General features: G+C 57.7%; 1 protein-coding gene across 1 annotated transcript; it reads right to left on the bottom strand.

Annotated features, from left to right (window-relative positions):
• Positions 1–2,959: 2,959 nt before the first annotated feature.
• Positions 2,960–12,669, bottom strand: LHX5 (LIM homeobox 5). Its single transcript, XM_019734136.3, has 5 exons — positions 12,145–12,669; positions 9,876–10,099; positions 8,929–9,206; positions 8,162–8,327; positions 2,960–4,380 (listed from the first exon to the last, which is right to left on the bottom strand). The coding sequence occupies exons 1-5, from the start codon at positions 12,315–12,317 to the stop codon at positions 4,013–4,015; spliced, it is 1,209 nt and encodes a 402-aa protein (XP_019589695.1). The 5' UTR covers positions 12,318–12,669; the 3' UTR covers positions 2,960–4,012.
• Positions 12,670–13,201: the final 532 nt, after the last annotated feature.

Raw genomic sequence — 13,201 nt, 5'->3', positions numbered from 1 at the left:
GGAGGACAGGGATGGGGACAGGGGACAGCATGCATGATGGGGGGCTGGAACCCACGTGCTTTAAAGTCCAGTGTTGGCCAGAATCACAGCCCAGGGTCAGCAAGGGGAAGGCTACGTCCCTTTTTCCCCAGAGCGGGAGGGCACAGCCAGGGGTTGGCTAGCCTCCTTATTGGCACACCTCAGAGTGTTGTTTTTTTTTTCCTTTTGGAAATCTCTTATTTTTAAATGATAATAAATACAGGCGATGAAGAGATAAAAGGAGATGAACAGATACATTAATGGAGAAAGAAAGGGATGACGGAGAGGGAGAGAGGCAGAAACAAGGGCAAACGTGAAAAAGCAGAAGTCCTTATGTCTTTTGACCTTGGCAATTTTCATTATGCTCTTTGCCCTTCTGGCTGGCTTTGTTTAACCCAGGAAGGAGTTTTAAACAAAATCCAGTGAGGTTTCAGGCTGCAAGAATTAGCATTCATTAGATCCCTTCTTAAACAATTTTTTTATGGCAGCTGGAGTGCATTGATTCCATCCATCCATCCATCCATCCATCCATCCATCCATCCATCCATCCATCCGTCCATCCATCTATCCATGTGGTTACTAGATATGGAAATGAGGGCCTACCTGTGCCAGGCTCTGCCCTGGCTCCAGGGACAGCGTGGGCTCTGGAAGCAGGAGTTGTTGATTTAAAACCTGGCTCTACTCCTCCCCAGCTGTGTGACGGAGGCAATTCACTTCACCACTTGGGCCTCTTCTGTCTCCTCATCTGCAAAAGCTCCTCATCTACAATGCTTACCTTGAAGGGGCATTGTGAGGACAGACTAGACTCTGGGCAAGACTGTTGGGCAGAGGCCCTGCAAGTTTGAGGGCATTGGAAGCAACTGGGGAGCTTGACAAAGGTGAACCGTCTTGGGCGCCACACCACAGAGCAATCCCAGCTATGGGCGTGGGGCCCGGGGGATGTATGTTTAACAAGCATAGTCCTCTGATTACATGTTGAGAAAATGGTTGTGGGCATCCAGGGGCAAATGTCCCTTCCCAACTCTCCCCCTTCTCCACCCACCTTCCGTAGGAACTGCCTCCGTAACTAAGAGCACCCAGTGCCACCTGGGACACCTACAGGGCCACTGCCACAGGGTGGGGTGGGGGTGGGATTTCTCCTCCCAGAGCCCCTGCGCCCAGTAGGCACTTGGGGAGTTGAAATGAGCTCACAGCAGTAGGGGGATTTGAGTTGGTTTTGACAAAGGTCCTGCTCTCTTTCCTTGTCATCCTCCAAAGAAGTTGGTGTGTGTGTGTGTGTGTGTGTGTGTGTGTGTGTGTGTGTGTGTGTCTGGGGGAAGATGGAGCTGGGGATTGAACCCAGGACCTAGATACCTAGATTTCCTGTACCTTAGCCACAGGTAAATGATATCTCTCCGATGTGGATGAAAGGCCATTGTGAGCCCATTTCACAGTGGAGCAAATCAAGGCTCAGAAAGGTGACACAGTGACCAGCGAGATGGTCTCCTGGACCTCAGGGCCCTGCTCTGTTCTGCTTCCATCCTACTCCTAGCTGACCTCTGCTCCCAACCCTCCTCACGCGTGAACTCAGAGGAAGGGCGTGTGGGGAGTTAGCCCCAAGTACTGACCATAACCCCAAAGATGAACGTCCCTCATGAAATCTGGTTTCGGGAGCCACTCTCTGAGACTTGAAGCCCCCCACCCCAGGGTTAGTCAAGTGTCTCCTGACATGAGAGTGGGCTCCTCCCGCTCCCCAGACTGTGAAGCTGTGGGCATGCGAAGGGCACCTGTAAGCTCTGTTGTACCATCTCTAGTTTTTAAATATGAAAAAAAAAAAAAAAAAAAAAAAGTCTGGAAGAAAATGCATTGACCACATTACCACAGTGCTTGAGATTCTGGGTGATTCCATTTTCTCCCTTTTGTGTATCTGAAATTTCTAAAATTTCCACAATGAGCAAGTAGCATGTGGGTGATAAAGACAAATACGCTACAAGGAAAGAAAAGAGAAAGCCAGGCCACTTTGCACTGTTCTTGTGAAGTCCACATAAAAGAAAGACAGGAGTAGGGTTCTTAGTGCATGCCCCTTCCATGGGGGCTCACTGCTCCCCATCTCCCTGGACCCCTCCTTGCTAACATGGGCAAGCCCCCCCACCCCCACCATAAGCTTGGGCAAAAGGGATCCAAATGCGAACACTTCCATTTATGTTTATCTCCTTCATCTGCAGTGTCCTAGTTGGAAGGGAATGAAGGGAACCCTCTTCCCATTCCATTTTGTAAGTAAGGAAACTGAGGCAGAGGGGGAGGGACTTGTCTTTAGGAAGTGGCCTCAGGCCTCCTAAATCTCATCCAGCACCATTTTCATCAAGCTGATTCACCTAAAGACACAGCATGCACTGCATAAGAATGGCGGAGAACAACAGCATTGCTCTCCCTGGGGTCACTTCTGTCCTAAAATAGCCGTGCAGATAATTAGCATGGGCTTACCAGCCTGGACCTTTTGTTTTTGTTTTTGTTTTCCACCTGGAATGCATGGGGGTGTAATTAGGAGTGAAGCTAGCATTCTTTTGACATACTGAGGACAAACAAATCACACACCCATTCATTCATCGAATATTTTGAAGGCTTACTATGTGCCAGGCAGGTTTGTGTTAGATCGGAGTGTTACATAAAGCATGGGGAGATACTGTGCCTGGCACACAGTAGCTGTCAAAAAAAATGGCAGCCACTTTTATTACCGGATAGTTACCAAAAGCACTCCCCATTTAGACAAAGAGAGGTCTTTGAACCCATCAAGTCTGTTTTATGTCAGAAACAAGAACCAGAGAAAAGAAGAATTCCATTCACTCTGAGAAACTATGAAGACAGACAAAAAAAGGAAAACCACACAGCACTGAGGGGAAAAAAAAGAACATTTTTTTATTAATCTTTCTTTTTAAAAAAGTTGATTTTTTGTGGGGTTTTTTGTGTGTGTTTTTTTAGGTAAACCTCTTTCTGCTTCCCCTCCCTCACTCTGCCCACCCTCCTCTTAAAAATATAAAAATGTCCAACCCCAGATAACTAGAGTACAATAAATAAACAGTAAACACAAAAACATACTTTATTTGTTTCTTCTTTATACAAAATAAGGAAACTAGAAGCGTTCAACTTCCAAAAAAGTATAATACTGTACATCCTGACGACCCAGCCTCCAGGCCCCAGGCAGGGAGGGTGGTCTGTGGGCCAGAGCCCAGAAATCTTGGCGCCTTGCCCAGTGGAAGAGCAGGGTGGGCGAGTGTTCGAGTCTGGCCTGGACCTCGGGGCTCAAAATGAATGTCAAAGTAAGGAAAGAGGGGGTGGTCTGGCCCAAGGCTGGCGAAGTCCAGACCGCCCCACCTTCCTAGAAAAGCTGACCTTGAGCCTCAAGATTGGCCACGAGGCGGCGCCAACGTGCAGGTGGATTTGTCTTCCAGGGACACCCCCATTCAAGCGTTGTTTTTCTCTCGCTGTCGCTGTCCATCTTCTCTCTCTGGCTGGCGCGCTCTCCATCTCCTCGCTTCCTCATTTTGCTCCCTTTCCTCTCTCTCCCTTCAATCTCTTTTTCTTATCATCTTGTTTGAAAGATGGGGAAAGCAGAGTGAGAAATAAGATTACAAAATGCCACTCGGATTGCAGAGGCGGAGGAGGACAAAATCATCCCCGCTCCTTGGCCTCAACCTTTTCTTGGTCCACAGAGGTGGTGGGTGGGGGTCCGGGGGCAGTCTAGAGCGTGCTTGAGATCTCTTGACCCTCTGCAGTATTGACTTTGGTCCCAAGAAATTGCTCGCGGCTGCCAGGAGAGCGCTGGCGGAGGGCTGGGGCCCTGGAGAGCCGGCGGGGTGAAGATGGGGGTCGGTCCCACTACGCGCCCAGCCGAGGAGCAGCTGCCGGTTGAGTGCGGACCCGAGAGAGAACCCCTGAGGGAGCCCCAGGCCACCGCTGAGTCGGGCGTTTTGGTTTGGGGAGGCTGCGTCCAGGTGGGCTGTCTGGCCTGGTGGCCTTACCACACGGCGGCCTCGTTGAGCTCGGGGTTGGGGTGAGACAGGGGTCCGCTGTAGCCGCTGGCACCGCTCATGGGGAAGGGCGGGCTGGGCCCCCCGCTGAACACCTCGCCCGGCAGGGGGTGCAGGGCGCCAGGCAGGCCAGGCTCGGGGCTCGGCGTGTCCGGGTGCGAGATCATGTCGGTGAACCTGGGGTTGTCAGCTGTGTGCGGCCCTGCGAGCGGCGGCTCCAGCGCGCCCAGCGGCGTCGAGCCGGGCCCCGAGGCGGCCAGGAAGCTGGAGTCAGCCGGGGACTGCGCCTGCGACGGCGGGCCGTGTGTGAAGAAGTCGTAGTTGCCTCCCGGAGCATAGTAGTCGCCTTGGTAGTCTGCGGAGGGGACGGGGAGGAGACAGGGAGAAGTGAGAGACGTCCAGGGCAGTGAGGGACTCCCGGGGCCCGGGGAGGGGACCCGGGAGACCGACCGGAGAGACGACGCCCAGAGACAGGGGTACTTGGTCGCGGCTGCTGGGACAGCACGTTATGAGGGACAGCGCGACACTGTCGAGGTGAGAGACCCACAGAGAGGCCTGCGGAGACCAAGAGGGAGGGAGGTCCGAGGCTGCGGAGACGCAGACCCGGCGGTCAAGCTGGGGAGAGAGACAATGAGAGATGCCGAAAACGAGAGAGACAAACTGTGAGAGACACAGAGAAGTGACGGGAGACACTCAGAGACAGTGAGGGACAATGTGTGAGATGCCAAGACTTCAGTCAGAGTCCTGACCCATAGATGGAGAGAGACAGCGGCTGTGGAGGCGCAGAGGCAGTGAACGGTCGCAGACAGTGTCTTAGAGTTGGTGAAAGATACACAGAGAGCGAGAGACACGGAAACTGCGAGAGACACGGGCTGTGAGAGATAAGCAGAGGCCAGTGTGAAAGGGGAGGGAAGAGGAGACCGAGCCCGGAGCCCCCAGACTCAGAGATACCCAAGGCAAGGCAAGAAAAGGGACCCAGAGACCAAGCCGCTGAGAAATTGGAGGTCGAGTAAGACAGTCTAGGAGACATCAAGAGAAAGAGATGGGACAGCCGTGGTTAGAGACACACGTGAAAAACCGGGCGATAGACCCAAAACAGGACAGGAAAGCCAGATACGCACAGAGACTGAGATGCATGGGAGAGAAAACCAGAGACGCGGAGGCTGAGGCCAGGAGAGGAGCAGGGGAGGGTGCAGGGGAGACAGAGACCAGAGCGCGAAATGGTTGAGACCTGGTGGCGACCAGCCTGGGCAGAAACCGGGACCTGGGCATAGGCTGGAGCACGGAGGGGCTGGCGAGTTGGGCCGCGGGCGCGGAAACCCGGACCGGAGCGCGCAAGGCGGTCTCACCGCGGGGTCTTTCTGCTTCTGAGCCCAGGAGAGTACAGCCCTGCGCCCGCCCGAGTGAATGCCGGCGTCCGACCATTTGCACTGGTCTCGCTTGACTTGAAACCGAGAAAGCTGAGCCCCAGCTACTTGGGAGACCGGGAGAAGGACCCCAGCATTCTCTCGGTGGTGTCCAGAGTTTCCCGGGAACCTCGGGGTACAGATTCGGTCCTCTAGTGTCACCAGTGGGTTAGCCCAGGTTCTGAAGCATTTGGGGACATAGAGCCCTTTTGAGAATCTGGTGATAGCTTTGGGCTCTCTCTCCAGAAAAATGCACAAATGTGTGTTTTGCCCACAAATTCCAGATGATATGCCTGCCCATTCTCTATAAATTGTTTCTAACCCGCTCTCATAGCCCCTTCCTTCATTTCCCCGACAGTGTGCTTGTCTCCCCCCAGGTCGGCCCCTGAAGGATTGGGGTGGGGGACCCCACGAAAGGAGCACCTCGCAACTCGCTCCGGTGACAATAATCCGCTTTGTACGGTGGGAAAACCAGGGTGGCCGGAGTCCCCTCTGCAAACCCTCACTCCCTGCTCAGTCTTGGGTCTCAGTCACCGGGAAGAGTTCCGAATGCCCCCTGCCCCTCCCTTCTCTCTCCAAACCCTGAAATCAGTCCAAATGGGGGTGTTTGGAGGCGAGGCTTGGACGCGGTTTAGGCAACAGCTAAAAACGGTTGCTAATTACTTTTTATAAACCACTCATTCCATTCTCCCCGAAAGTGAAGGGAGAGGTTGGAAGCGGCGAATTTGGGGCCCCTAAGGGACAGGGATGGGGGTCGGCCGGGCCCGCAGCGAGCAGGCCAGCCAGCGAAGGCCGCGGCCCCCGCGCGGAGCGCGCCGCCTCCGCCCATATGGCGGCCGGGCCGGAGGTAATTGGAACAAACGCCGTCTGAAAAGGGCACAAAAGCCGCAGCTGGGGCTTTGTCCGCGCTCCCACGGGGAGCCGCAGGCCCGCCGCCCGGCCCCTTTCTCGTCCGCTGCCGGCCGCCGCCGCCGGGATCTCCCAGCGCGGATTAGGCGGGGCTGCCTCGTTGGGGCTGGGGGGTCCTAACCCCCGCCCCAATTCTGGGGGAAGTGGGACCCGAATATCCAGGCCCCCACCCCAACCAGCAGACGCGCGGGTAAAGGAGGCGGCGGGATGGGTGGGGGCGCACTGTCCTCGGGGAATCCTTGGTTAATTACCCAGGCGGGGAAAAATTCCGGACGGGTACCGCCCTACCACCTTCTTGCGCCCGCTGAGATTTTGTGCGGAAGGGGGCAAAGGTAGGTGGAGGGGTTGGCGAGTGGAGACCCCAGGATACATCCATCATCCGGGCTGTCCTGAGGGTCTGTAGCCCCCCAATCGGGGCCCTGCCGTCGCAGAATTTCTCCCCCCAAAGCACAGCCGTGCATTTTATCCACAATTTCTGGGGGCTCTGGCTCGACCTGAAAATTGAACCTTCCAGGCCTGCGATTGTACCAAAGCCGACGTCGTCTTCCCTGAGTCTGCCTGGGCGCCGGGCGGCTGGACTCCGCCCTCGGTATTGCCACCAAACCCACTTTTCTAAAAGAAGGGGCCTCTCCCCAAACTGGGCTACTACCCCTCCCCCACCCCCCAGTAGGCCTGTGACACTGGGCTACTCAGAGGGGAGATCCCTCTCAGGCCCAGGCACTCCTGGGGACGCTCCAAATTCAGAGGCTCGGGAACAGAAGCGGGTGGCGCCTTCCCTGAGCCCACAAGTCTGGGAAGTGAAGGATGGTGTTGGGTGCTACAATGGCCCATAGCACAAGGGGTATCCAAAAACCTGGGTGGGGGAGTTGGAATGGGTCACTGCCAAGCAGTTGTGGTCGGATGGAGGGGTGGGGAGAAACAATGGAGGAGAGAAAGAGGGAAGGAGGAAGAGAATGGGTGACCAAGAGGAGAGTTCACCCCGGCCTGAGCCTGTTAGCACCAAACCAAGAATCGTTCCCTGCAAACTCCTGCCCCTTGCCCCCTGCAGCCCCAAAGATGGAGCGTGGATCACTGGGTTGGCCCAATCCTTGAGCCCCCAAGCCACCACTGACCCCGACGTGCTTGGGGCTGGAGAGTGGATTTGAGTACTGCCCAGAGCAACTGCTGGCATCTCAGCTACTAGTGCCAGACGTCGTGTGCACGATTTCCGTGGTGGCAGGACCGAAGTAATGTCTTGGAAGCTAGCGAGCCAGCTGCGGGGGACGAATCCTGACCCCTCCACCACTGCCATCAGCGCTGCCCTCCAGCCCTTAGTTCCTGCTGGTGCCAAGTACACCAGGGCTAGGGCAGCAGGAAGGCTGTGTGTCTGGCTGGGGTCCGGTGTGTTTGGATTTGTGACTACCCGGCTTGATACGATGGGTGGGAGTGTGTAAGCCTGTGGATCTCTCCCGGGGTGTTTGTCAGTCAGTGTCTCCGGGACGGAGTACACCAGTGTGTGGTCATGTGTGGTCATGTGTCCAGATTGGTGTTCCTGAGGTCTCTGAACTCAAGTGTGTGCTTGAGGGAGTGCGTGCGCCCATGTGTCCTGCACGTCGCTGCTTGTCTGGTGTGTTTATCTGTGTGTCACTGTGTAGGTGAGTGAAGCCATGTGTCGGATTTTGCGTCCAGGAGGTACCTGTGGGTGTGTCCATCATCGTCCTGAGTGAACAGAAGGGAGGCGTTCCCTGGGCAGCCGATAGTGTGGGGATCCGGCCCTGCGCCTTCAGCCCCCAGAACAGCGCGGGCCTCAACGTGGGGCAGCTTGTCGCAGGGGCCCCTTACCTCCATAGTAGGTGTATGGAGTGGACCCCAACATTTCAGACTCGTCCAAGCGGCCGCCCAGCGGACGCATGCGCCGGGGACTCCGGAAGAAGGCGTGTCTCCGGGCTCCCAGAGCGCTCAGTTGTTTCATCCGGCGTTCTTTGGACCGTCGGTTCTGGAACCACACCTGGGACAAGAAGGGGGCCGTGAGCTCGGTAGGGGGTGTCCTCTCCCAGCCCGGACTGCCCCCGCTGGGTCCTAGCGCCTCCTTCTCTCCACGACTGCCCTGAGGCGGGGCGGGGGCTGGCCGGATTAGGGCGGAGGGGTGGAGAGGGGCCCCAGTGAACCAGCCAAGGGTGAAGGATTTTGCGGACCCGTGGGGCGACTCATAAAGACTTGGGCTTCCTGGTCCTCGCCCTGCTCGCGGCCTGACGGCTTTATAAAGGCCTCCTGCCCCGCCTGGCTCTGGTTTTGGCCCCTTGGCTCCCCAACCCGACTCTGGCCGTTTGTCTGTCAGCCCCGCGCATTGGCGCAGGAAGGAGGCACGTAAGGAATGTCGCCTCTTTCTCTGCTCCAAAGATGAGAGGAAGGGAGGGATCCTGTACCCCCAGTAAGGCTTTAAACCCTCGTTGTACGGGGAGGGGACGGGCTTCAGAGAAGTGAGGTGACTAGCGACTTTGGCTAGGAGTGACCAGCTGGCCCGACCTGGGGCGCACCGTCTGCCCCTATACCCAAACCCTTAGCCAAGGAGGCTGGGGGTGTGGAGGGTGACTCGGGCCTGGCCGCACCTGGATGACGCGCATGTTGAGGCCGGTCTCCTGTGCCAGCTGCTCGCGGATGTGGCGCGTGGGCTTAGGCGTGGCGGCGAAGGCGGCCTTAAGCGTCTCCAGCTGCTTGGCTTTGATGGTCGTGCGCGGGCCGCGCCGCTTCGTGCCGGAGTTCTGCTCCTCGTTCTCGTTATTGGCTGTTTCCTTGTCCGACGACGTGGAGTTGTCCGTCTCCTTGGGATCGTCCTGAAGTGGGTCCTGGAGGTCCGGGGACAAACTGCGGTCCGTACAGGATGACACTGCGGGCGGACGGAGCAGGAAGGGGACAGTGGCGTCAGCGGCGGCCCGAGGCCTCTCCAATCCGGTAGCCTGTTCCTGCCGGCCCAGGCTACCGCCAACCACGCCGTATTCCCTCCCAAACCCTGCGACAGCCCCTCCCCCAGGGGTCAGGCGCCCGCCCACTCCCTCCAGGCGGGGCTGGGCCTTGGAGCGGCCCTTCTCACGCCTTCTCAGCACTTTTCAGCTATTGCCTGGGTAAAGGGGAGGCACGCTCTCTGGAGAGCCCGGCCTTATTGGAGAAGGGACAGGAGGGTACACATGCCCTCCTGGCCTCTGATCTTCTTTCTTCTCTCCTTTCTCCAGACCCCAATTAATGTCCTCCCAAGGCAGGTAGAAATTCAAAAGGGGTGGAAGGGGTGGGGGAATTGCGCAGCAGTTCCAAACTGGGGGAGGTGGCAACTTGGGACAGGCTCCTGAATTGGAGGAGGCAGGTGTTCCGGTATCCTGTAGGACTGACTCGGAACGCTGTTCCCTCCCCCAGCCCGGGCCTTGCCCTAGAACTGCCTGGTGGGTGAGCAGGTGTGGAGAGCTCTGAGTGGGTACACACAGGGGGGAAGTAGAGCGCGCCAGGCTGGGCATAGCGGGAGGGCACTCGGGCCTCGGGCAAGGGAGGAGCAGAGGCCTCCTACCTGAGTTGAGGCTGCCCTCCTTGAGGCTGGATGAGCTCAGGTAGTCATCCTTGCACACGAACTTGTTCTCGTCGATGACGTAGAGCTCCTCGCCGGTGGACAGCTGCTTGTTGCACACCATGCAGGTGAAGCAGTTGAGGTGGAAGACTTTACTGCGGGCCTTGCGTACCAGGTCGCTGGGCGAGATGCCTTGCGCGCAGCCTGCACACTTAGTGCCAAAGCGCCTGCAGACACAGCACAGCCCATCGTCACCTGGGGCAGCCCGATGTCCCAACCTCACAAGCCCCTGACCTCTTCCCATCCACCCTAGCTTGTGAGAAGTCTCCATTTCCACATCTATCAAATGAGACCCCAATCCTGTCCTCCCTCCCTGGTGAGACAAACGTCCTGGGCTCTTCTGGGGACTTGGACTGTTATGCCTCATTCAGGTTTATTCGGACTCCACCGGGCTTATAGCAAGAGCAATGGGCACAGCCTTCAGCCAAGCAGAAGGCCCAGGGACCCCCAAGAGGCTCCCCATACTCCCAAATCCTCCCCGATCCAGCTGAGAGGCTCAAGGGAGACTCGGCTCTCCAGGTCACAAAGAATTTTAAGCCAGTCAGGCCGAGTTTGGACCACTTCTTGGCTTTGCCTCCTTTATCTTTTTTCCAGTCTTCTGGGACCCCAGTAGGACCAATCAGCCTGGCTGGTGGGGTCTAGCAATGGGACGGGGATCCCCTGTCCCGAGCTGAACCTGAACAGAAAGGAGGGACCCTTCTGCTGATTCAGTGCCACCAGCACTGGAGGCTTTCCAGTCCCCTTGTAGGACCCACCAGAGCTAGTCAGGAGCTTGTGGACAGCAGGACCTGAGAACGGGGGACTCTGGGAAGCAGGAACTAAGTCTGCAGCCCCCCAAAATATCTCGCCCTGGCAGGCAGCGGGAGAATGTGGCCAGAAGGCAATCCTACACCTGCATGGCTAGCACACGGGATCGCTGAAATCCCCCCTTTCCCACGTTCCTGGTCTAAATCCTTTTCTTTTTTTCCTTGAGCGCTGGGAGAAGTCCGGCACCCCCAAAATGGGTGGTGCAGACCGGCAGGAAGAGGGGTTGAGGTGCAGATGGGGGAGGGGGAGAGCCCAGGACTTTGGGGCCCCACATCTACTCACACCCAGGTCTCTAAACAGGGCGAATTTGGGTGACGTTGATGTAGTGAGGGCATTAGAAGCCATAAGTCACTTTTGGCCTTATCCGGCAGCGTAATTGGCCATACGCACCTTATCAAAAATCATTAGGCGCTTTGCAAGCAATGCCACAGTAGGGGCCTCAGTTCTCTGGGCCGGGGAGTTTACACGTGTAAGGCGCGGCTGACATTTTCTCCTATTCAAATTCCCCAGTGCCTAGCGGCTGAGGCCAGCGAGCAGTCTTGCTCGTCGGTGTTAATCACTGCCCCCTAACCCTGGGCTCCGGAATGCTCACTCACAAAGCCCACTCTGGGCGACGGGTGGAAGCAGGCAGGACTGAGCTGCCAAAAAACCCCACAGCCTTCCAGGCCATCCCTAGGCAATTCCCAGCTGGGGAAACTGAGGCCCAGAGAACTGATCATCCCTGCCTTGCCTGCGGGCCCCTGTGGGCAGCGAGGGGAGGTGACAGAGCCTGGCATAGACTCCGGAGGTCCTGATTCTCAGCTTTAATGTCGTTGGTACTTTTCAACATGGAAGAAAATGTTTCAGGAGTTGGGGTGGGAAGATGAGGAGAAGGTTTCTTCCCCCCAACATCAGAGGAGACCTTCTTGGCTCAGCCCCCTCTGGAGCTGGGAAGTTTCCGTTTGTCCAGGAGGGCTGTGGGGCCCACCCTGCCTTGCCAGGAGGGAAGGCTCTGGGCAAATGCACTCTGCCTGGTAGGAGACACCTCCAGCCAGCCCTAACTTTGCAAAAATCCTTCCTCTCTCAGAACTGCGTTTGAAACTTGCGCCCTGGGGTTGCAGCCTCGGGAGAAGGGCAGAGGTGCGTGGGGAGTAAGTTTGTCAGGGCTTCTTTCTTCCCCTGCCCCACCTCTGCTCCAAGCAGGCCTGGAGGAACAACGTGAGGCAGCCCAGCAGCGTCCTCCTTGCTCCGCTCGGGCTCGGGCCCTTTCCTGGACCGAGGACAGAAGGAGAGCAGTGAGCTGCCCGTTTCCCCTTTTAAGCTGCTGAGCCTGGGAGGCTGGGATGGGTTTCGGGTCTCTCCTTCCCGGGTGCCCCAACCGAGCGCGAAGTGGGCACGCACTTGGCAGGGCTGCGCGGCCTCTTACCTGAAGAAGTCATTTTTGCAGTAGAGCTTGCCCTCGCGCGAGAAGCACTTCTCCGAGAGGTTGGTCTTGCACTCGCAGCACTGAACGCATTTGATGTGCCACGCGCGGTCCAGCACGTTCAGCAGAAAGCGGTCAAGGATGGGCCGCTCGCAGCCGGCACAGTGCACCATCATAGCCCCGCACCCCGGCGGCGCGGGCCGCCTTCCCTCCCTTTGGGCCCCCGGCCCTCGGGCCCCCCGGCCCCGCCGCTGCGCTCCGCCTCTTCTCTCGGCCGTCACCGGGCGAGTCCGGTCCGGACCAAGACTCAGCCGCTCAAGTCCTCGGGTGATCGCTGGCCTGGCGCTGGGCCGCTGGGGTACGGTGGGGAGTGGAGGAGTTCACAGCCTCATGCCCGGGGCCGCGCGCCCCAGCGCTTGTTCCGAGCTCCCCCAGGTGCGTCTTAGGTGGCTGCTGGCCTCGGCGCTGCCGAGCGGCTCTCCCCGGTGGCGGAGGCGCCGGCACTTTCCCCCACTTTCAAGCCGTCCCGATCCTCATCTTTGTCTGGCCGCCGCCTAATTCGCGCATCCTTATTCAGATTTGGTGACGTGGCGCGGCACGTAGGGGGCCTGGCGGCCAATGGGCGCGCGGTGGCCATGGCAACCTCTTAAATTTATAGCATATCTAAATTGGCTACAGCGTTGCGGTCTGGACAGAGCAAAAAAAACAAGGCATCAGTATTGTTGAGTATTAGCTTGTACCTGGTTCGGAGGCGAAGTAAGTATTTACCTTCTAGTTTGGGGCTGGGGGCTGTGGGCCGCGCGATCTGAAAACTGTTTCTCTCTTCCTCTCTCTCTCACCCCACAAATATTTGGGGGCCAGGATTCCTAGGCCTAGTGGGGGGAGGGACCCTTGCCCCCTTTGCCATCTCCAGAACTTGCAGAAGTTGCCCGAGGCCGGGAGCAGGCTCCACCTCCGCCTTCTCCTTCCCAGCCAGCCCAGCGGACTCCCTCACCCAGGCGCAGCCCTGCGGTCTGCTCCCCGGAGCTGCCGTCGCGCAGTTCTGGGGGCTCCCAGAGCC

Source organism: Rhinolophus sinicus, chromosome 9 (assembly GCF_057876585.1).
Source record: "Rhinolophus sinicus isolate RSI-liver-muscle chromosome 9, RSI-T2T, whole genome shotgun sequence".
Taxonomy (NCBI): Eukaryota; Metazoa; Chordata; class Mammalia; order Chiroptera; family Rhinolophidae; genus Rhinolophus; species Rhinolophus sinicus.
Note: the sequence above shows the minus strand (reverse complement) of the source record. Positions and strands in the feature narration are given on the sequence as shown.